General features: G+C 31.7%; 1 protein-coding gene across 1 annotated transcript in view; it reads left to right on the top strand.

Moving 5' to 3' along the window:
* LOC139520068 (scavenger receptor cysteine-rich domain-containing protein DMBT1-like) overlaps positions 1-24,382 on the top strand; it is a 62,257-nt gene extending 37,875 nt beyond the window's left edge. The window contains exons 19-33 of the mRNA XM_071312487.1: positions 407-736; positions 1,720-2,022; positions 2,358-2,462; positions 3,846-4,058; positions 4,691-4,834; positions 6,391-6,564; positions 7,556-7,885; positions 8,589-8,915; positions 9,646-9,975; positions 14,698-15,051; positions 15,486-15,803; positions 16,763-17,089; positions 17,499-17,849; positions 20,265-20,576; positions 22,985-24,382. Coding sequence (XP_071168588.1) covers positions 407-736; positions 1,720-2,022; positions 2,358-2,462; positions 3,846-4,058; positions 4,691-4,834; positions 6,391-6,564; positions 7,556-7,885; positions 8,589-8,915; positions 9,646-9,975; positions 14,698-15,051; positions 15,486-15,803; positions 16,763-17,089; positions 17,499-17,849; positions 20,265-20,576; positions 22,985-23,367 — 4,301 coding nt within the window. The 3' untranslated portion in view covers positions 23,368-24,382. The remainder of the gene's footprint in view (positions 1-406; positions 737-1,719; positions 2,023-2,357; positions 2,463-3,845; positions 4,059-4,690; positions 4,835-6,390; positions 6,565-7,555; positions 7,886-8,588; positions 8,916-9,645; positions 9,976-14,697; positions 15,052-15,485; positions 15,804-16,762; positions 17,090-17,498; positions 17,850-20,264; positions 20,577-22,984) is intronic.
* The last annotated feature ends 900 nt before the right edge of the window (positions 24,383-25,282 follow it).

Below are 25,282 nucleotides of genomic sequence, written 5' to 3' on the forward strand. Positions count from 1 at the left end.
GCTATAAAGGTCTCTAAAATGACTAGTGTTAAACATTCAAACAGGAAAACAAAAGGTCTAATCTATATAAAAAAAAACTTAAGAAAACACTTATGAACCACATCAACAAAGGACAACCACTGAACAACAGGTTCATGACAAAGGACAGGTTCAAACAAGTACAGCAGGTTTAAAAGTTTTAATTGTTCACTAGTCTTAAAATAACATTCTTATTTAGGAACATAAGAAGCCAATTTTATGTCAATGCCTAATATTTCAAGTAAAGTAGTCAGATTCAATTATAAAACTTTTTCTTTTATGCAAGACCAAAGTAAAAGACTTAAAGTGTAAATATGAATGAAGGCTACTTCTTTCTCACATTATATGTACAAAAATACTTTTTAACTGAACAAATTCTTTTTTTCAGATTTACAAATAAGAATCCATGAAATGAAATACTATGGTTCCTTAGAAGTTGATGTGTATGGTTTCTGGAGCCCAGTTTGTGATGTAGATTGGGACGACCATGATGCTAATGCAACCTGTCATCAGCTTAATTATTTAGGGGGTGTGGCCTTTAATGGTATAACACACCTTTCCAACCCTGTGTCAGTTGGCAGGTTTAACTGTACAGGAGTGGAAAGCCGACTTGGACAATGTCAATACAAGAAGATGAATACAGATTTAGGATGTGCTGAGAAGATTGCTGATAAATATTCATGGCCTACAGCTGGGGTGTTGTGTTTTGATCACATGGGTATGTATGGGTTTACTGTACATGTGGATTCATTAATATTCATGGCCTACAGCTGGGGTGTTGTGTTTTGATCACATGGGTATGTATGGGTTTACTGTACATGTGGATTCATTAATATTCATGGCCTACAGCTGGGGTGTTGTGTTTTGATCGCATGGGTATGTATGGGTTTACTGTACATGTGGATTCATTAATATTCATGGCCTACAGCTGGGGTGTGGTGTTTTGATCATATCGATATGAATGAGTTTACTGTACATGTGGATTCATTAACATTCATTGTATACCAATTTTAGTGGATTTTGTGGGAACAAGTGAACCACCAGATCAAATGTTCAACATGATTACATACTTTCTTAATGATTGTACACAGACTTCGTCAAAACCATAAAATTAAATATCCACAGACATGTTAGTTTTCCTTAATCCATGATAATTGGTAACAAGAAAATAACTGAATCCACAGTATTATCAGTCTTAGGTAAACAACATACAACATTCATCCTCCGGCTTCCTCCACCAATAAAAACTGGCCCCAACAAAACAGCCCAAATGTGGCGCTTAAAAGTGGCGTAAAAACATCAACAATCAATCAATCAATACAACATACATCTGTCATCATTTCAAAATTTGTTACTCTTATTTCAGAAATGTTTGTTTTTGTTATTAGTGGTTGTTAAATTTGTTATAATGTGGATTCATGAATATTCGTTGGAATCCAATTTTCGTGGGTACAGGGGAACCACCAATTTATATGTTCAATGAAATTCTAATTTTCGAAAGGAATGACTGCAGACTATGCCAAAACCACGAAATTATATATCCACGAATATACAAGTTTTCCTCAATCCACGAAAATTGGTACCCACGAAAATAAATGAATCCACAGTATATTCATTGGTAAACCTTCAAATTGATTAAAATATATTGCTTGCCTGTACATATGCTTTGAATACATGTACTATATTGTGAACTTTTTTCAGATGGTATCAAAATTGGTATAAACGGTACCAGAACTACAGGGAAAGTAATGGTAAAATTTAACGGTGAATGGGGTCGTATTTGTAACAGACGATGGGACGACAAAGACGCCAAAGTTTTCTGTAAACAAATGGGATTTATAGATGGAAGGTCTGGTCAAAGAGCTGTGTCTCGTAGCTCAGGATATGTGTGGATAGATAATGTAGACTGTGATGGATCAGAGGATTCGTTACTCAAGTGTCGTCTGACCTGGGATGCCGACTATTCGTCATGTGATGATGCTACAGTTGTTTGTATGGAAGCTGGTAGGTATTTGAACAAAATATGAGTTTAATTATTTCAATTTCTGGAAATGTCACTTACAAATTATGATATAATAAAAAATTCAATGGTTTTTGTGAAACCTATCTATTTTACAATTTGTTTGCAATAAAAAAAAATTATAATTTTTTTTGATTTTACAGTATATTGACAAATTTCATGCAAAGAGAATATATGTTAGTTTTAAATTCTTTGTAGAAGAGTTGCCTGGACAAGCTTTGTCTCCTAGTTTTGGTATTGTATTGTTAAAGGTTTATGAAATAAATGGCTTTTTGGTAACATTGTTGCTATACCTTACTTTTTTATTTTTCATTTTCAGTGCGATTGAACAAGGGAGATGATAAGACACATGGAGTTGTACAAGTACATATCAATGATAACTGGGGAACAGTATGTAACCATAAATGGGGCCAGGAAGAAATAGGTAAGGTTCTGGTACCAGTTCACAGATTTACTGTTAGAAATAATAAAAAAAAAAATCTGCTCTAATTGATAAGATTTCTTTTAAGGTAGATCATAAGTAAATGTTTTTTGAGACAGAATTTTCTTAAAATTTGCCAAAATGAAGATTTTACTATGCTTTTTTCAAAAATATAATAAAAAGTACGGGTCACCGTGCTATTTTTCAAGCATTGAGTCGTTGAAAATTGCCTAATTTTGGTTAGATTGTTCATGAAAAAACACATAAGAGTGCATATAGAATTTTGAAATAAATTGTGAGAAGATAGGTTTCATAATATGTTTTAAGAAAATAAAAAGAAAACATGGTGTCACTGAACTTGTTTTCTTGCTAGAAGTAAAAATAAAAAAATTCCCTATTTGCCTAGTATAAATTTTGTACTAGAAGAGTTATCTCCCCTTAAATGGCTCATTAGAAAAAAATGATTTTAAAACCAAAAAGATATATATTTGTTAAAATATTTTGAATAATATAATAAATCAACAAGTTTTCTTTATATTGATAAACAGTCTAACCATTAAAATGCAAATCTGTTTCCAAATTTGCTGATTTGGGAAAATAACTAGACCGATTTTGTACTGTGATTGTACAATCCAAGATGGCGGTATACCATGAATCTACCTTAAAGGATTAAGATAATTATTTAGAATAAGATAGTTATAGCTGAAGAATTTCCCCATCTGTGCTTCTGAAATTGCATCTGTTTTGGTTTTGGAGTATTTAGTATTGTAGAAATTTTCAGAAGAGTAAAGTAATAGGACAAAATAATTTTTTTTTTTTTTTTGTAATGGATATTGGTCCGAGACCACAGTTGTTTGGTAGTGCATTACTTTAAGCCAAAAAATTAAAATTAAAAAAAAAACAAATACCTGTGCTTTTCAATTATAGTTTTACAGTGTGTTGAACTACTTTTGGGACAAATTATATCAAAATTATAGAAAACTTCATCAGCTCTAACTCAAAATGTTGACAATTTGGTGTTAAGGGGGTCTTGAAATCTTTTGACAGCTTCTGAAGTGCTCATTTTTAACCTTTTTCACCTGGACCAAATCACTACTTTAACCTAAAATTCATGACCCAATTTTTTTACAGTGTAATTTCACCCCCTGCTTGCTATTTGAGGTATAAAACATGGAGAAATAAATTTGGAAAGGGTATAAAAATAATTGGCAAGTAACACACTGTCCACGCTAGGACTATATTTGTGGACAACGAAAATCTAGGGACGACAATTGTGGTCTTGGAACTAATTGAATCCAAAGGGAGACAACTCATAAGATTTTATTTACAACTCAACATGTTTGTAAAAAGTGTCAGCTACTGATTGATAAATTAAATTTTTTACAGACGTAACATGTAGACAATTAGGATTGCAGCGTGGTGTTTCAGTATGCTGTGGAGCATATGGATACATGTACACCAAAGGCGTACTTGACAATGTCACCTGTGCAGGCACAGAAGACAGTTTGTTGAAATGTTCTACTTCTGCTCCATACAGTTCATGTTCGAGAGACTATGCAGCTGTAGCTTGTTATAATGGAACTTTGCCACCTAAAACAAGTAAGAAGATGAAAGTGAATGAGAAAATTTCTTAGATCCCTCTGGAGATATACTGTGCATTCATTAAATTTCGTGGGTACCATTTTTTGTGGTTTGAGGAAAAGTTGCAGTTTTTGGACATTTCATTTCTTTGTTTTGGCAAAGACTGCATACCTTCTGTTTAAAAATTCGTAATTAGTTAATCATTTGAATTTGTGGTTCCTCTGTACACAAAGAATCCATGAACATTGGTATCCAATGAATAATAATGAATTCACAGTATGTCATATCTGCCATCATGTTGGAAAATATGTTTCCAGGAATTTTTATACTTTCAAAAATAAAAAGAGTATGTGAGAATGTAATTTTCAAAATTAAACTTAAATTAAAAAAAAATGTTTAATTGATAAGAAAGTGTCAAGATTTTGTTTTATAAATATGTTTTTTTTTTTAAATATCTATCTAGTTTTTACAGATTTCAGATTTAAAAGTTAAATATTTAACTATGTTATTTGAACTAAAGTTAAAAGGACGCAAATAAAAGGAAAATACCAGAAGTTGAAAATATATTTCTGAATTTTTTGTTGTACTGACATAAATTAACAACCGCTAAAAATGAATTATTATAACCTTTTATATTTTATTTATTCTAGATTACACCTTAGACATTGAAGGTAGAAGCAATATTTCTGGTTCCTTAAACATGAATTTTCTGAATATAACTGGTAGGATTTGTGCTGACGGCTGGGACGATAAAGATGCCACCGTGGCCTGTAAGCAGCTGGGCTACAGCAAAGGTAATTAATCAATGCCACTTTGTTAGGCAGGCAGGTTGACTGCAGATATCTTGCCCTATATATACTGTAAACTAATTTTTCGCAACTTTCCCAAGAAAAAAACTAATTGATTTGTCTTGATAATTTAAAACTTGAATCCTTCCTTGTCTGATTACATCATGTAAATTTGAAAATCATGAATTTAATTGCCATCAATTGGGCTAGAAAGAGCGAAAATGGGTAATAAAATATCAGTGAAAATAAGTTGGTTTACAGTTTAATCATTTTATTTTATGTGTCATACAGCCATTGACTTTAAGAGTTATCTGTTCAAAGGACAAAAGTATTGCACATTTGTAAAAAAAAAAAAAGATTAAGAAAAATACATTGTAACCTGTATAATCAGACACACTGGGGGACCAGAAAAAAATGTTGGATTAAGTAGGGTTTCAGAATACTCAGGTTTTTTCTGCAAGGATAGGCATATTTTGGGACCAAGAATTTGTGTCGGTTAAAGCAGGATGTTAGAATACACAGGTGCCAGATTAGGTAGGTTACACTATAAAGGGAAAAAGATACAAGATGAATAATAGATGCTATGCAAGATGATACATAAAGAAGCTAAACAAGATGTTAGTCAAAGTTGTATTATATAAACAAGATGTTAGTCAAAGTTATATTATATATAAACCATTGTGGAGCATCTTCATGCGCTTTTTTATTATGTGATCAATTTGCCCTTTTCATAGTGATTATGTGATTACTAGACGAAATATTTCATGATTATTTTATTGTTTTATCATCTAGGACTGTATTGTAGTTATTTGATTATCTTGTTTGAGAAAATAGTTAATGATTATTTGGTTATCTTGTTTGAGAAAATAGTTAATGATTATTTGATTATCTTGTTTGAGAAAATAGTTAATGATTATTTGGTTATCTTGTTTGAGAAAATAGTTAATGATTATTTGATTATCTTGTTTGAGAAAATAGTTAATGATTATTTGGTTATCTTGTTTGAAAAAATAGTTAATGATTATTTGATTATCTTGTTTGAGAAAATAGTTAATGATTATTTGGTTATCTTGTTTGAGAAAATAGTTTATGATTATTTGATTATCTTGTTTGAGAAAATAGTTTATGATTATGTGATTATTTGAACACCCAAATGTAGGGGCTAATTGTGATATGCTATAGATTTATATGTGTATTGTTTGTATTCTTATTTTGATGGATCATATAGGTTAAGGTTAGCCTCCTATTTTTCAATTGTTTAAAAAAAACAAATAATCTGTCGACTTCGCAGAAATTAACAAAACCATCAAATGTATTTTTCCTCAATCAAAGAAAATTGTATCCAGGAAAAATACCACACATAAAATTTAAAGAAAAAAAATATGAGGGTTGCCATTTATTGATAAAAAAAATTCAGGAAATATAACTTTTCTTTTAATTATTATTAATATTGATGCTTGCATAAATTTATACTGGCATTACATTGAGCATTTCATTTTGAAAAAAAAAACCACCTTGAGTATAAGAAAGTTCATTCTTAACTTTGTATACATTTCTTGTAGGATCAGCATACAATCACAAAGTATTGTTTGGTGAAGGCAAACCAATTTGGGCCAGCAATATCAATTGTACTGGGAATGAGTACAAACTGGCAGATTGTCCTGGATTCAATCCAGGAACTGTCAAAATGTGTACATCACGGAGAGATGCTGGTGTCGTCTGCTATTCTAACATGGGTAAATATAGGAAGTGTAATACATTTCAGATGATTTAATTTCATCTACATGTATAAAAAAAATAGGAGTAGCGTACATATAACTAAGAAATTTTGTTTGATGTTGTCTTTCCTAAAATTTTGTTCTGTTATTTTTATGTCATTGATCTGAGCATGTGTTCGGTTTTTCATTTGTCCATGAGTCCATGTTCCTTATGATACGATCTTCCTAATTTTAATGCCAAATTACGGTTTTGACCCCAATTTCACAGGGCCACTGACATAGAAAATGGGCGAGTGGGGGCATCCATGAACTATGGACACATTCTTGTTTTAATTTCTGTGCTTTCATTTATGCATATTTTAAAACGAAATAATTGTAATTCCAAAAGTATTTCTTTGCAATTTAAAAAAAGGAAATACAGTAGATTGCTAATATGACAGTTATTTCACAAAGTCCTAAGGACAAGATTTAAACAGCTACAGGTTTCTGTAAGGCCTTCAACAATGAGCATAACATATACTGTATAGTCAGCTATAAAAGGCATGGGGAAAACATGTACATAATTCAAAATAAATGCAACAGCCTGATTTAAGCTTATTATTAACATTAAAAGAAAATAACCATTTATAACATACAGCAACAAATGACAATTGCACAGTGGGTAACAGCACAACATAAAAACAAACAAAAATCCATTTAAGATTGTCTTTGACTCTAAGGTTTGGTACTAAGATCAAGCAAAACATCCTTACTTAATCATTTCTAAGTCACTTGACTCATATGCATATGTATGTTGTCAGTCATTAAACTTTTGGATAATACTTAATATTTTTGTCAGTTTTTGATTTCAGGGTTTTTTGCATCAATGTTGTGTCTCCATTTTATTCATGGAAAATAATCTTTAATCTTTTTTTCAGCACTACATTATTCATGGAAAATAATTCTTTGACCTTATTAAAAGATTTTAAACCTTTACCGGGTTCTTATAATTTATTTTTCCTATTTTCAGGTGTATATTTCCGCTTAGCTGGAGGATATTCTTCTAAGTATGGTCGTGTTGAGATGTCTGTGGATGGCGTATGGGGCACAATTTGTAATCGATACTGGGACAAGATGGATGCTTCGGTCTTTTGTAAATCTATTGGCTTTGCTACTGGTTTCCCATATTATAAAGATAGCATTAAGGTTCAGACAGGAAGAATCTACGAACCCAATCTTCATTGTAATGGAGATGAATCATCATTGAAGGAATGCGCTCACGAAGGATGGAAAGTGGCTTCTTCCGTTGGACCGTGTAGTTCACATGAAAAAGATACAACAGTTCACTGTTATAACTCAGGTTGTCATTTTATTTATAAACTTATGATAAAATGGTACACTGCTTGCCAAAAAAACGTTTGCAAAAGTATAGTTGATTACTGTTTCTTACTTGTATAATTACAAATATGCACTAAAGATACTTCGTGAAAAGGTTGGCAAATTAAAAAGTATTATTTTTTTTAAAGTGAAATTAATTGATAACTTTGAAAAAATCTTCAGATTTTCTATGTGCCAGACAGATACAAATTATATATTTTTTTCCTTTTTTTTTCCAAATTTTGAACTTTTACAGAATTAGACTTGGAACATCAATTTACTTGAACAATTGTGTTGTTGAGCAATAGGCTTCCTGATTAATAGAATGCATGAATTGGTGCCACCCATATATTTTTCACAAATATGTTTTTAATTTGTTTGTCTGCTGCATTAACCCTCCCATATATTTTTTTACACATTTATTTTTTATAAAGCAAATATCTTCAAATAGATGCTGTGAAGTTAGGATTTTTTCCAAAGCAATTTTAACTACTTGTGTGATTAAGATAACATTAAAAAAACGCCCATGTAATATTTCATCTTTAAGGGATATTAGATTAAGCGAGAAGAAAAATCTAAAAATAAAATAATTCAAAGAAGTTGGAACCTTAAAACCATGGAATTTAAACCTCCTGAAAATAAACAACCTTAATGTATTATATTTATTTGAATTCATATCTTTTTAGTTAAACTAGACACAGGAGTTGGTACTGAGGTTAAACATGGTCCAGTGATGATTTATTACAATGAATCTTGGAGTGTTGTTTGTGATAAAGGCTTTACAGACAAGTCTGCCAAAGTTGTATGTAAAGAACTTGGTTTTGATGATGGCAAGGCTGTGACAGGTTCTGCCTACGGGAAAACATTTGACCTAGTTTTGAAGAATAAATCACTGATCTGTCAAGGAAATGAGAAAGATGCCTTAAAATGTCTGACAAGTTCTGATTGTGGACGTTATGATAATTATGCCTCAGTGATGTGTTATATGATGTCTGATAGTATAAAGAGTCCAGGTAATGGTAATGGGATTCGTTATTATTCGTTGGATACCAATTTTCGTGGGTTTTGTGGGTAAATATGAACAACAAATTCAAATCTTCAACCAATATCATGATTTCAATAGGCTTTGTATACTGAGATTGGCAAAACCACGAAATCAAATATCAAAGAATATGCTAGATTTCAGCAGTCCACGTAAATTTATACCCACGAAAATAAATGAATCCACAGTAGAAAAACAAAGGGTACCCATCCATGACACAAAATGAGTACATGCACAGCAGAAAACATACAAAAAGCAAAGGACTAGTGCTTGTATTACTGTTCTTCATCTTAAGAGTGGAATAAAGTACACTCTATTTACTTCAATTAAAAATCACTCTTGTTAACGTTGAGTAAAACCATGGGATTACTGGGTAATTGAATAAGTATCTGTAAAAATAATGTGAACTTATACATCACTCTTGTTAACATTGAGAATAAAAAATGGGATTACTGGGTTATTGAATAAGTATCTGTAAAAATAATGTGAACTTAGACTATTGATTGGACTTTTAGTCTTTTAGTAACTATTCTTGATCCAATTATTGAATTTTTTAACAAATTGATTACTCAATACACAGTTTGAGTCTCAAATTTCACAACTGAGAAGATTTTTTAGAGAGTGAACTACTTGAGCAAAATTTCTGACTGATAAATTTGAATTGAAAGAAATCACAATTACTTTTGGTTTTTTTTTCACAGGTTATAAAGTTGACTTTGAGAAGGCAACTGGTGTCAACATATCAGCTGGTACACTGTCTGTTGAACAATATGGAGTAAAGGGACACATCTCCAGTAGATTCTGGGATGATACAGATGCAATGGTTTTCTGTAAATCTAAGGGTTTCAAGTCAGGATTTATGTACCAAAAGTCTCCAGACCCATTCCACAAAGATCCACCAATTACAGTGGGAGATTTTAATTGTACAGGGAATGAGGCTTCGCTACTGAACTGTTCCTTTAATTCCCGATTTAACCTGGGTAATAATACAATGAGTAATAGAGCTGGAGCTGTCTGTTACAACCATTCAGGTAAGCGACTTTGTTTTATTTTACTGTATGTTTGTGTATTACATGTACTGTTTTAATGATGTGTACCCAAATTCCTTTTATGCATATTTTTTTACAGCTTTTCTTTTGGTATTGATCTTTATCCATTGTTGAAGGTTGTATGGCGACCTGTAGATGTGTAGATACATGTATTATATTTGTTGTCTTTTTAGTCTTTGGCACATATAGTTTTCATTGGCAATCAAATCCTGGCATCTTGTTTTGATATCTTATCAATCATATCAATGAAAGACAGACATTAAATGATAATCTATGTCTAAATAACAATTCAGGACTAACAAAGTGAGGGTTTGAGACTTATTTTTTCATCGTCTGGTACCAAGTCAGGAATATGGCAGTTGTCATGTTGTTTGTTGGCGTTTGTTTTTGTTGCAGTTCAGTGTTTCTGTTGTTTTCTTCTAATAATTGATTTGTTTTCCTTGGTTTCAGTTTGTTACCCCAGATTTGTTTTCCCTTAATCAATTTATGACATTGAGCAACGGTATACTACTGTTACCTAATTCATGGTTGTCCAATTTTCTTCCTAGAGTTATGCCTCTTTAAAATTGTCATAAAAAGATTGCTGAATTTATTGTTTTCTTTCTCCACAGTAACTTAAGTTTGCCTCAACCAAATTTTATGAAACTTATGCTTATTACCACAAAACTCAGATCAAGTTTTACCGTTCTTGAGTTATGTTCCTTCATAATGTTATATGCAAGCAGGGGCATCATCTGTGTCCCATGGACCTATACCTCATTGATTAAAAATATCATCAGCTGTTCAAATGAAGAGGTCACAGTATTTTCTAAAATTGAACAAGTCTTTTTTATGTCCAATATAGCAAGTCTGCTGAAACACACTGCCAATGTTTCCTTGCAGAGATCTGTAGTCATCAGTAAAATTTATCTTTTTTTTGCCAAATTTTAAAGTGAAATACAGGAACATGTCAATTTAATCTACAATGTTCAATCTAAAATTTAGGGATTTTTTGTCATTAAAGGAGGAAAGCAAACAATTGTTTGATGTATAAAAAAAAAAGTGAATAGAAAAAAGTAGTAATGTAATTCATGAATTGATAAATTATTAGATACTCATGCATATGGATTTTGTACTTTCACTTGTAACGATAAAGAAATGTAGGGATCTACAATGATATCATTGTATTATTGTTATCTTTTAACCTTCAATATATGTAAACTTGATCTTATGACACTAGACTATCAGTTAGATACTAAGCTTTTTAAATGAAGTCTTAAAAATGTTGTCTGCTCTATGGTCGGATTGTTGTCTCTTTGACATATTCCCCATTTCTATTCACAATTTTATTGTTTTAAGTATAATTAAATAGGCACAAAATGGATAACATAAACTTGATAAAAACATGGTGAGTTTGACAATTACTGTTTCCTGAAACCTTAATAGGATAATAAAACAAGTGTTCCCTTTTTTTAAACATATCTTAGAGTGCTAGCTTGACCTATTTTTCTTTTTTATCTCTTTTGAACACACATTATAATCTACTGCTGATAAATTTATGTGCAACACAATTCAAACATAAAAGTTTTTATCATGTTTTTGTTGGAAAATTTTCACTAATCTGTCAATAATCACATGAGGAAAAATTTGAGAATTTTCCTTATACGTAATCTTTATTTTGGTGATAGAGAATACAGAAGTTCAAAGTATAAGATAATACATCCAAGTGAAATAATCTCTTATTACTATATATAGCTAGTGTCGAAAAGGAAAAGGGTGTAAATAAATATGTTATTCTAATGCAATCATTTTGTATCAATGGTTCTGATTGGATGACAGTTAGGGTAAAATTCTCTATCTCCTTGTCTGTAACTAAGGACGCTGACATTTTGAATTGCTGAATGTATTGACATGTAATTTCTACAATAATAAGCCAAAAAACTCGCATGTTGCACCTTAAAATCGTCTTTTTATCAAATTTTATTACATTCTGAAGCGGCACAGAAGCCAGAAAACACCCGGTGTTTATGTTGACGCCGGAATCATACCTATGACGTCACTTAGTGTAGGGACCAAAGAAGATAACATTTTTTCGCGGAAATTTCTTTAATGAAGATTTTACACTGAAATATTGATTGAAATTTGATTATGAATTTGTTTTGCATTAGAATAGAGATAACTGTATTATATTTGAAGCTTTGCGGACGTCCATCGGTAGTTTTACTGTCGTAAATACCCGTTTACCTGTCTCCGCTACGCCTCGCCAGGTAAACTAAATTTGCGACAGTAAAACTACCTATGGGCGTCCTGAAAGCTTCAAATACAATACAGTTATCTCTTAATTGTAATCGTTTGGAATTTTCAAAAAGGATACAAATAAATCTGACCATAGTATAATTTGTAGTTATTGTAATCGTTACGAATTTACAAAAAAGGGGGCAAATAAATCTACCCATACAATTTGAAGTTATTGTAATCATTAGGAATTTACAAAAAAGGGGGCAAATGACTCTGCCCATAACACAATTTGAAGTTACTGTAATTGTTACCAATTTACCAAAAAGGTGGCAAAAATTAAATCTGCCCATAATACAATTTGAAATTATTATAATTATGAGTTTACAAAAAAAGGGAGCAAACAATTCTGCCCATTATACAATTTGTAGTTATTTTAATCGTTGCAATTTAAAATAAATACATTGAAACAAAAAGTCACTTTTTAGTCTGTGAAAACTTTTCTTTGTTCCATTACACTTGTTGATATTTCATAGTTAATATTCTAGTATGTTCATCTTATAAAGCTTTGCTTTGTTAGACTTTCCTTCGGGTGTTTTACATCCTATATAAAGCACACTAAATGGCCCATCTGTAGTAACAGCTACAGACATTGGATACTGTATAGCTTTGTCTGATGTGTCAAAGCTAGTAAGTTGTTGTCCATTATTATTTAGGAAATGTAGTCGATGAAAGTCTGTCTCAACAAGAATAACATTGTCTGATGGTGTGGTTATTAGACAATTTGATAAATTAGCTTCAGTCTTTTCGAAAGTATTGATAACGCCGGTCTTCCCTAAAATTAGTACTTTGTGTTTTGGGTTCACTTCTGAAGTTCCACATTGATCAAGTACAAAAATGTTGCCATTACTGGTACTTGTTATACGCTGGGGATTTTTGAATATAAAATCCTTTTCATCAAATTCATATGTTGTCAATTTTTTCCCAGCTTTGTCCATGGTGTGAACCGCTTTTCTTACTGCAGAACATGGATGGTCTCCCCCTACTATAACTGCTCCATCTTTTGCTACATGTACACATTTTATACTTAATATTTCCACACCGTATTTAGAGTCTTTAACTTCAGAAAGCCGGTCTAAATCTAATATATGTTTAAGTTTTGATTCACCAGTAGCTAATAGCAGGCCTGAGAGCAGGTCATTTGTAGAAGTACGGGCAATATCAAAAACAGTTATATCGAAATCTAATTTTACATTGGTGTCCTTTTCTTGAAGTTCAATTTTCTGCAGAGCAGTGGACCGTTTAGCAAACAATCGTTGAAGTCCGTTCTGTATGTTTCCATCCCCAATCCATAAGGAATCGTTTTTGTATCCGGATAACAGTTTAATACAGTTCAGTTTTGTCCGGTATTTCTTGATATTGGTTAATTCAACTGTAAATCTAGGATTCATATTTGGATTTACTATTCCTAATACTTCTTGTTGCAAGTATATAATTTCTTCAATTTTGTGATCCTTTTGTAACTTACATCTTGAATGAATTTTGCCTTTACAATCTGTACACCATTTGATGTCACAAAGAATACACTTCAAAATCACTTTTGGATTATCACACGATTGACACAGAACAGCACATTGTTGATTTGGGGTAGATGTTGCCATGCTAAGTCAGCTCATTTCTATTTAGTTCAGCTCATAATAAGATTATTAAAAAGTGGTCCTATTTTGATACACATATGAAATATTTATCAATATTTATTTATAGGTGAAAATTCTCAAAAATATCATTGAAATGATAAAACTTTGATAACACATTTTCAGAAAATTACAATTTAGTTTCACAATAGTTGTTTTAGTCAACCTTCTACATAGGGACTCTCTATTAATGTTTTGATAGATCATGTGTTGTGTGCCTCATAGTCTTAAGGTCATAGAAAAAATTATTAAGATTTCATATAACCTCTTTCAAATTGGGTTCTTAGGCATAAAAGTTGAAGTAAAATAAAATAAAAGCTTTCTAGTGACTAATAAACTAAATGAAAGTATTTGATCACAACAAAGAAAAAAGTTTTGATTTGGAAAAATGGGGGGGGGGGATGATTTGCAAAAAGATAGGATGAGACTAAATAAGTTTACAAAAATCATATTTCAAGTTCATCTTGTGTTCTTAGAACTTACAATTATCTGTTTGTTGTCTCTATACATTTTAATTGCAAAACATTGTCTAGAATCTTCATATTTCTCATTTTCTTTCTCATAAACTGCTACCATTTTATATAACTGTATTTTACCGTGATATTGGGTGGATTATGCGTAAGGAAATTTATATTTCCAAACTAAATGGTATATGAGTTCAATGATTTAAAGAAAATCATTCCACTAATGAGGAGAATGTTTGGTATATACTTGATCCTTTACGTTTTAAAAGTAAAAACAACTTGCAAAAGAGTCTGAAGTTTAATTACTAAACATAAAATTGTGTCTTCTGCAGGTGTAAACTATAGAATAGTAGGAGGAGAAAAAGACAGTTTTGGTCGTAACAAAACAGGAAGAGTAGAGTTGCAGTTAAATGGACAGTGGGGCACAGTATGTGATACAAACTGGGATGACCGTGAAGCCAGTGTTCTGTGTCGATCCCTTAACTTTAGTGATGGCTATGCTATCAAGGATGCTCATTATGGACAGGGAACAGGACCAGTTTGGATAGGGTATCTGAATTGTAATGGTACTGAAAAGTACATACATTCTTGTTCACATAGAGGATTCAATGATGCAATTACTAAAAATAGCTGGAAGAAATGTACAAACCATAGAAATGATGCTTCAGTGGCATGTGTTGATAAAGGTAGGTATATCATTCCTAGTTGCCTAATTTTCATTTCATTTAAATTTTTTCTTTGATTTTAAGATTTTCATATATACTGGTGCATGATAACAATAAATCTAGGTCTGAAAAATACAAAGCATAAAATCCGTTTCATTGGGAAAATTGAAGCAAAAATAAAATCACTTTTGAATTCTTTCACAAATATACATAGATTTCAGTCAATTTTTACTTACAAATGTGTTTTAAAATGCATGCAATTTTTCATACTTGTGATTTGATTACATTTGGTTGAGTACCTGAAGCAAAATTTAAGGCTCAGAAAAAGAAACCAGTTTGAATTTAATATCTATATTCTTATAATAAACTCACTATCATTTTCAAGCTTAAAGGAAATATTACAATATCATTGTTTTGTGAATAATTACAGTACAATGTATACATTTATTTTGTAGTGAGACTAAGCCTTGGTTTGAATGCTACCATGGGTGCAGTAGAAGTTTATCATAACAAGCAATGGATGACGGTTTGTGATGTTGGCTTTAACAAGCTTGCGGCTGAGGTCATCTGTAGGTCAATGGGATTTTCTCATGGAACAGAAATGGAAGGATCTGTCTTTGGAAACAAGACTGGACCAATAGGACTGATTGATGTCCTTTGTGGTGGTGATGAAAGTGATCTGTTTAAATGTCGTTATGAATGGAATTCAATAGCTTGTCGTAGTAAGAAGTATGCCTCTGTTTATTGCAGTAATGAGGATATAGTAGCTACTGGTAATTATACAGATTTTAATCCCAAATTACTGTGAATTCATTTATTTTTATGGGTACCAATTTTAGTGGATTGAGAAAAACATTTCTGTGGAAATTTGATTTCATGGTTTTGCCAATTCTGCAAACAACCTGACAAAAAATTTGTGATTAGTTGTACATTTAAATTCTTGGTTCACCTGTACCTACAAAATCTACGAATATTTGTATACAATAATTAATTATGAATCCACAGTAATACCTATTCAGGTCATATTTAAATTCTGTGAGTACATTCGTTCATACATCCTTCTGTCCGGCTTTTGTTTACATATCTGCTCATGAATCGATAGAATGTTGCGAAACTATCACAGAATCTTACTCACATGATGTGTTTTTTTTTACCTTCTATTTTGCTTCTCCATCTGATTGACTTTTGGGGTTTGACTTTGTGATGATATGGAAATGGACTTTGTCTTATCTGCATCTTAATCATAACTTAATAATACTTCCAAGAATATTTACCAAGTTATTTAATTGTGTACCTCTTATTTTGTGTTTCTTTGGTTTGAAATAATTTTTTTGTTTTCCCTTTAATAGACAATTATGGACTTTTTAGTGGCAGGGGTATAATTTTGTGAGCTTTTCTTGCATAACCCCATGCTTTTAAACTTGTTGGTTTCTGTTATAATTTTGCATCCATTTATTTCTAAGGGTATTTGGTTCATGTCAAAGTCTGCATTTAATCCTATAGAAAATAGAAAGATTGCACAGTTTTTTTAAGTTGTGTACCTGCCATTATGGATTTCTTTTGACTGTCTCCGCTTCAAACACTTTCACTTTTTCTGACCTTTAACTTTATATATAGGGATAGTAGATCTTGCTATAGATAGAAAACAAGTGCTGTGTTTAATATCCATAATTTCCAAAAAGCTTTTGTTTATTTTTTGTTTGTGTTATTAACATTTTGACTTTAATTTCAGCATTTGACAGTAGGATTGTTCCTGATGATAAGTCTGACACTCATGGAACAGTACAGGTGAAGATAAGTGGAGTCTGGGGATCGGTCTGTAGTAAAGGATGGAGTAATGCAGAAGCTAATCTAGTCTGCAGGAAAAATGGCTTTGCTGGTGGGGTACCATATAGGGTACCAGAAACTAGCCAGGTCAAACCACCAATACTAATGAGCAATGTCAGATGCCAGGGGTCAGAAGCTGACCTAGATAAATGTTCTTTTACAAGGTCAGGACAGATAGACAGTTGTGAGTACACAGAAACCAGGGCAGGTGTACTCTGTTACAAAACATCAGGTAAGCATGGATTGTTTAAATTTACTATATAATAGAATATTGTTAACAAGTATATTTTTTGCAGATGCTATTTTTGTGTTTAGCCCTTTTTAGTCAGTTTATTTTCTCAATAATCAGTAGTAGCTTTGTTTATAATAAAACAATAATATTGAAAGATTTACAAAAAAAAGATATCATCTGTCTAGTATAATTAAATAATCTCTGAACAAACATGAGGTTTTGTGCTTGAAGTGGAATGGTAAGAATGACTGGTGTTATTAAAGGACACTAAATAGTGAATTTAAGTTTAATTGGTAGAATTGGTTTTATTAGTGAATGAAGTTTTGTGCTGACAGGAAACACTGCTTTTTTTCAGACTTTTTATAGTGAATTTCAAACTGATTATTTTCAATCTTTATTCGTGTTTCAGGTATCCATTATTCTCTTGTTGGTGGACCAAATAATGCAACAGGCCGAGTAAAGATTATGTATGACGGCCAGGCAGGTGGTGTTTGTAATTTCCTGTGGGATTCTCGTGATGCTCAAGTTTTCTGTAAAAGTATTGGATACAAGGGTGGTATAGAGATCGCTGGAGCTCAATTTGGACAGAATCCTGGCGTGTATTGGTTCTCTAGAATGTCATGTGATGGTTCCGAGGACAATGTACTCAAATGTAGTCATTCTGGCTTCAATAGATCTCGAGGATTTGAGACAACTTATGAGAAATTGTGTAAGAAAAGACCAAATGATGCTGCTGCTAGATGTTTTAATAATGAAATCGGTAAGACTTAATGCAGATGGGCTGTATATGTCACTTATGGTATACTAAAAATGATGACCAATTTAAGTTTTACCCTCTCTTTTTGTAGGAAAGATAAATTTTAGAACTTAAGAAACAAAAAAATAAAATAAGTAAAATACAATTGTCAAAATGCAGCAAGAGGAATGATATAGATAAGATATACAGTACAAAACAAAGCAAAAGAATAAAATAAGGAAGATACAAATGGCAAAACATAGCAAAAAGAATGAAATAAGTAAGATACAAATGGCAAAACACAGCAAAAAGAATGAAATAAGGAAGATACAAATGGCAGAACATAGCAAAAAGAATGAAATAAGTAAGATACAAATGGCAAAACATAGCAAAAAGAATGAAATAAGGAAGATATAAATGGCAGAACATAGCAAAAAGAATGAAATAAGGAAGATACAAATGACAAAACACAGCAAAAAGAATGAAATAAGGAAGATACAAATGGCAGAACATAGCAAAAAAAGAATGAAATAAGGAAGATACAAATGGCAAAACATAGCAAAAAGAATGAAATAAGGAAGATACAAATGGCAAAACATAGCAAAAAGAATGAAATAAGTAAGATACAAATGGCAAAACATAGCAAAAAGAATGAAATAAGTAAGATACAAATGGCAGAACATAGCAAAAAGAATGAAATAAGTAAGATACAAATGGCAAAACATAGCAAAAAGAATGGAATAAGTAAGATACAAATGACAAAACACAGCAAAAAGAATGAAATAAGGAAGATACAAATGGCAGAACATAGCAAAAAGAATGAAATAAGTAAGATACAAATGGCAAAATATAGCAAAAAGAATCAAATAAGGAAGATACAAATGGCAAAACACAGCAAAAAGAATGAAATAAGTCAGATACAAATGGCAGAACATAGCAAAAAGAAAGAAATAAGGAAGATACAAATGGCAAAATATAGCAAAAAGAATGAAATAAGTAAGATACAAATGGCAGAACATAGCAAAAAGAATGAAATAAGTAAGATACAAATGACAAAACACAGCAAAAAGAATGAAATAAGGAAGATACAAATGGCAGAACATAGCAAAAAGAATGAAATAAGGAAGATACAAATGGCAGAACATAGCAAAAAGAATAAAATAAGTAAGATACAAATGACAGAACATAGCAAAAAGAATAAAATAAGTAAGATACAAATGGCAGAACATAGCAAAAAGAATGAAATAAGGAAGATACAAATGGCAAAACATAGCAAAAAGAATAAAATAAGTAAGATACAAATGGCAGAACATAGCAAAAAGAATAAAATAAGTAAGATACAAATGGCAGAACATAGCAAAAAGAATGAAATAAGGAAGATACAAATGGCAAAACATAGCAAAAAGAATGAAATAAGTAAGATACAAATGGCAGAACATAGCCAAAAGAATGAAATTCATCATTAAGATACAAATGGCAAAACACAGCCAAAAGAATGAAATTCATCAGTAAGATACAAATGGCAGAACACAGCAATATTGACAGACAAACATTGTAAAGCCACAAGAAAATGGGCACTTCTCTTTAAAATCTTGCCACTTCTTCATGTCAGTTTCAAAAAGATACTTATTTTTGTTGATTTCGTGTGTAAAGGATAACTATAAAGGAGTATATCCGGTAAGGGACGATTTTGGCCTTAAATTTCAGGTTCATCTAACGAGAGATTTTGGACACTTTTTAAACACTTAAGTGTCTATTTCAATTGATTTGATTAATTTATGTGAAAGATTTTAACTGATTTAGTCATTAAAAACGTTCTGATTCAAGCTTAAATATGAAAAATCTCTCAAATAAGCCAAAAAAAAAACGTCACTTTTCAGATGGTTTTTGTCAAAAATGATAGTGGCTGCATCCGTGTTCAGCCCCAACCTTTATATAGGTTATGTATTATCATCAAATACAACTTACGTTTCAATATTATGAATGAACACGGATGCGGCCACTTTTCATTTAAGACAGAAACCGTCTAAAATTTTACTAAAATGCTAAAATTGTGAAGATTTCAGTAATTTAGCATGACTGAATGATGCTAGTACCCGATATATGTACATTGTATTGTCAAAAAAAGCCTATAATTATGTAGCAGAAGCATTCTTCTTTCCAATAAATAGCTAAAAGATTACAATGTCACAATTTTGAAAAACTGCTATATTTTGGGGCCAAAAAGGGGTCTTACTGAACCTACTCCTTTAATTGTTCAACAAAGTACAAATTTTCTATAGGCTTGTATGTAGACTTGGTGAAAAACTCATAATCAAATATCAACTTTTTTTTTAAATTCCTCAATCAAGGAAAAATTGGTATCCACCAAAATAAATGAATCCACAGTATTGCAAATGTTTGTTTATATTAAATGTAAGAATAATTTTGTATTTTCAGCTATTAAAGGTGTCAGATTATCCACTGGTTCATACTATGGTCGAGTTGAAATATTATTAAGTGGACCCAATGAATGGGGCACTGTATGTGATGACTACTGGGACGATCGTGATGCAACTGTTGTGTGCCGCCAACTAGGATTTAAAAGTGGCATTGCAAAGAAATCTGGACAGTTTGGTTTAGGATCAGGGCCAATCTGGTTAGACAATGTCAACTGTCGGGGAACAGAACTAGGAATAGAGGAGTGTACACATAATGGATTTAATATACAAAACTGTAACCATATGGAAGATGCAGGAGTCATTTGTAGTGGTATGTATTACTGTAATGTCCTGTACTCTAAACTCAACCCACTTTTCATATTTTTAGCTCACCTGGACCGAAGGGCCAAGTGAGCTTTTCTCATCACTTTGCGTCCGGCGTCTGTCGTCGTCCGTCGTCGTCGTCGTCCGTCGTCGTCCTGCGTTAACTTTTACAAAAATCTTCTCCTCTGAAACTACTAGGCCAAATTAAACCAAACTTGGCCACAATCATCATTGGGGTATCTAGTTTTAAAATTGTGTCCGGTGACCCGGTCAACCAACCAAGATGGCCGCCATGGCTAAAAATAGAACATAGGGGTAAAATGCAGTTTTTGGCTTATAACTCAAAAACCAAAGCATTTAGAGCAATTCTGACATGGGGTAAATTTGTTTATCAGGTCAAGATCTATCTGCCCTGAAAATTTCAGATGAATCGAACAACCTGTTGTTGGGTTGCTACCCCTAAATTGGTAATTTTAAGGAAATTTTGCTGTTTTTGGTTATTATCTTGAAAAATATTATAGATAGAGATAAACTGTAAACAGCAATAATGTTCAGCAAAATAAGATTTACAAATAAGTCAACATTACCGAAATGGTCAAATGACCCCTTTAGGAGTTATTGCCCTTTATAGTCAATTTTTAACCATTTTTCGTAAATCTTAGTTATCTTTTACAAAAATCTTCTCCTCTGAAACTACTGCGCCATATTAAACCAAACTTGGCCACAATCATCATTGGGGTATCTAGTTTAAAAATTGTGTCCGGTGACCCGGTCAACCTACCAAGATGGCCGCCATGGCTAAAAATAGAACATAGGGGTAAAATGCAGTTTTTGGCTTATAACTCAAAAACCAAAGCATTTAGAGCAATTCTGACAAGGGGTAAAATTGTTTATCAGGTCAAGATCTATCTGCCCTGAAAATTTCAGATGAATCGAACAACCTGTTGTTGGGTTGCTACCCCTAAATTGGTAATTTTAAGGAAATTTTGCTGTTTTTGGTTATTATCTTGAAAAATATTATAGATAGAGATAAACTGTAAACAGCAATAATGTTCAGCAAAATAAGATTTACAAATAAGTCAACATTACCGAAATGGTCAAATGACCCCTTTAGGAGTTATTGCCCTTTATAGTCAATTTTTAACCATTTTTCGTAAATCTTAGTTATCTTTTACAAAAATCTTCTCCTCTGAAACTACTGCGCCATATTAAACCAAACTTGGCCACAATCATTATTGGGGTATCTAGTTTAAGAATTGTGTCCATTGACCTGGTCAACCTACCAATATGGCTGCCATGGCTAAAAATAGAACATGGGATAAAATGCAGTTTTTGGCTTATAACTCAAAAACAAAAGCATTAAGAGCAAAACTGGCATGGGTTAAATTGTTTATCAGGTCAAGATCTATCTGCCCTGAAAATTTCAGACGAATCGATAGTCAATTTTTAACAATTTTCATAAAATTTGTAAATTTTTACTAACACTTTTAACTGAAACTACTGGGCCAATCATTATAGATGGGGATATATGTACGCAGCAAGAATGTTCAGTAAAGTTAGATCTACAAACATATCACCATCACCAAAACACAATTTTGTCACGAATCCATCTGTGTCCTTTGTTGAATATTCACATATACAAATGTACCAAGGTGAGCGACACAGGCTCTTTAGAGCCTCTAGTTTATCTTTTATTTGTTTTTAAATAGTCAGGATTTAACATACATTTACCCCTACACTACCACCTGACAAGGGTATCAAGGGGCTACATATAGAAAATAATTTAGGGCTAACATCTGTCTTGAGGTCCATCTGTCCTATTTTGATTTCCTTTCTTTCTTTAATTTAAGTTTCCCTCATCCAAATTTTATGAAACTCATTATGGACTTTCCGAATTGATTTTCCTCTGAGATCAGTATTTTTGTGATTTTACTTTTTATACACAATACTAAGAACCAAAACTAGCAGACAGGGTTTAAATTTGGATAGTGATTTCATATCTTGAGTGACAGCATTCGTGTCATCAGACACATTCTCCTTTTATTTGCACAATACATTGATGATAAAAAAGTTTTAAAAAAAGGCTAAGTTTTAACCTTTTAGTTGATAATTTCATTAAATCTATACGTCACCTGCCAATAGCCAGTACTTCAGTACTGGCATGAAAATATGAATTTTGTGTTATTAAAATTTGCTTTTGGAAAAAAAATTTTTGAACAAAAATGATAATGACAGAAATAATAAAATTTCAATAATAATGAACCTCTCAGACACTTTATAGAAAAAATATTGAGAAACTTCAAATTTCCTTAACAATAGAAAGTGATTAAAACGTTTGTTAGATTTTTTTCAGATTTGTCTCTCTGTAGCTTCATGTACCACCTTTTAAAAAGAAATACTATTTTATCATTTCAGGTAACAAGACAAAAAGTGAGTCCTTAATATCCGAGTTAACAGGTGGACAAGGTGTAGTGTTAGCAGCAACAATACCCATAATTCTCATATTGATGGCATTAATTGTCGGTGTCGGTTTATATTTTTGGAGGCAGAGGACTGCATCCCCAGACAAAAAAGTCTTAGTTGAAAACGATATGAACGATCCTAATCCAACTACAACAGTTCATACAGAGGGTGGAGTTGGAGTGACACTGACAAAATTACGAGCTCATTTCTCTAAAGCAAGAACATCTTTTCAAAATGGTAGCAAAGACACAAAATCTCCTACAATGTCATTGGGTAATCCAAATTACGATCAAATGACTGACTCAAATGAAGGGAAATCGGAATCAGATATATAATTTGTGATGGCAAAGCTGTGATTTGTAATTTTGTACAGAACTAACTATGATTTTATATCTTCTTATCAGACTTATTTTTATAACGTATTGATTGATTTAACCTTATATTGCCAATGTGACATTTGTGGTTAAAGTTATCCTTTGATTAATTCAGATCAGCTTACTATTTTCCTACAGTTAAACTTGTCTGAAGTTCCTTGAAATACTGTGGATTCGTTTATTTTCATGGAACCAATTTCATGGATGAAGGAAATCTCACATGTTAGTGGATATGTAATTTAGCAGTTTTGTTGAAGTCTGTATACAAGCCTAAAGAAAAATCGTCATTTGTTGATCAATTAATTTCGTGGATCACCTATACCCACAAAAATTGGTATCCAACAAATAATAATGACTCAACAGTAGAAGGTATTTCTGTTGTAAAACTTTGACCTTGATAAGGGCATTTCCAGAAAAAAAATACCTGGGTTGGATCTCCTCTTTTAACCTACTGAAGATTCATTTATTTTCGTGGGTACTAATTTTTGTGGATATTGGATTTCGTGGTTTTTCAAAAGGTCTGCATTTAATCATACAACACATTTACAATTCGTTAAACATTTAAATTCATGGTTTCCATTACCAACAAAATCCGCCAAAAATAGGTATTCAACGAATAGTAATGAATCCACAGTAGTTGGGAGTGTATCACCAGTTTCACAAAAATTTAGATTAAGAGGAACCATTTTAAAAAATCTGTTCTCACTCAGAATAAGAATGGAGTTTCAACCTCCTAGGTGATTTTTTTTCTAAAATTGCCATAATCAAATGATAATTTTAATCAATTGTTTGGCAATGAGTAGAAAGAGTGTTTTTTTGTGGATATTTTATGTAATTGTGTTACTCAGAAATTATTGTGAGGTTTTTATTATTGTGAATAATGCGACAGAGTTGTAAACGCAATAATTAAAACTCCCATTTTGTAATATTTTATCTGAATTAAGAAGGATTTATCTCAAAATCGTAAAAATAAAAATCGCATTTAAGTTTCAAAATTTAAAATTGCAATAATAAATACATGCAATAATTTCTGAATTTACAGTATTGTAGAAACAAAGTCATTTATAATAGTGCTTACAAGTTCATACTCATACCTGCCAACTTTCTTAATAGAGGGTTCAACATCTCTCATGCACGAAACCTATCAATCCAGAAAGTTGGCAGGTCTGTATATAAATATTATTTAATGAATGAACATTACAAAAAAGTAAAATAATGCAACGTTTAGAGCTGATTTCTTAAGGTTTGGTTGGCTTGCTTGCTTTGTTTGTATAAATATTTGCAGAAGCATCCAAAAGCTTAATACAAGCTAAAGCCCCACCTATCTATTCATTACAATTGTAAAACTTAATTGCAATGCTTGAGAAAACAGTTATGCTAACAAGTTAGGCACACCAATCAAACCTTTAACCTGCAGGCATTTGGAAAATAGCTCTAACCAAATTTACAAATTCTGTATTAATGGATATCAATAAGATAGATAGAAAATTGTGTATATTTTTTGGTTTGGAATTCACCAATCATGCAACATGTGTTTATCACATGCTTTTTCAACATTGAGGCACAAACAAGGATCATCAATTATTGTTTTATAAACCAGGCAGTTAAAACAACCAATTTCTATTGAAAAGGATTTTTAAAATTTTTTGATTGTTCCTGTTTACAAAAAGAATGTCTTCAAAGTTTGTGTAGAGTTGCTTATGTGACATTTATCTTTTTATCTTTAACTGGATGTTTGAAAGCAAGCAAATTAATGCACAGAATATTTTTTACTTTTTTCTCTTTTCCATGGGTGTTTTTTTTATGCTCTTATGTGTTTTCCATTTAAGTATACTGACTACCTATGTATATGCATAGATTACATTTCTCATCATTT

Source organism: Mytilus edulis, chromosome 4 (genome assembly GCF_963676685.1).
Source record: "Mytilus edulis chromosome 4, xbMytEdul2.2, whole genome shotgun sequence".
Lineage (NCBI taxonomy): Eukaryota > Metazoa > Mollusca > Bivalvia > Mytilida > Mytilidae > Mytilus > Mytilus edulis.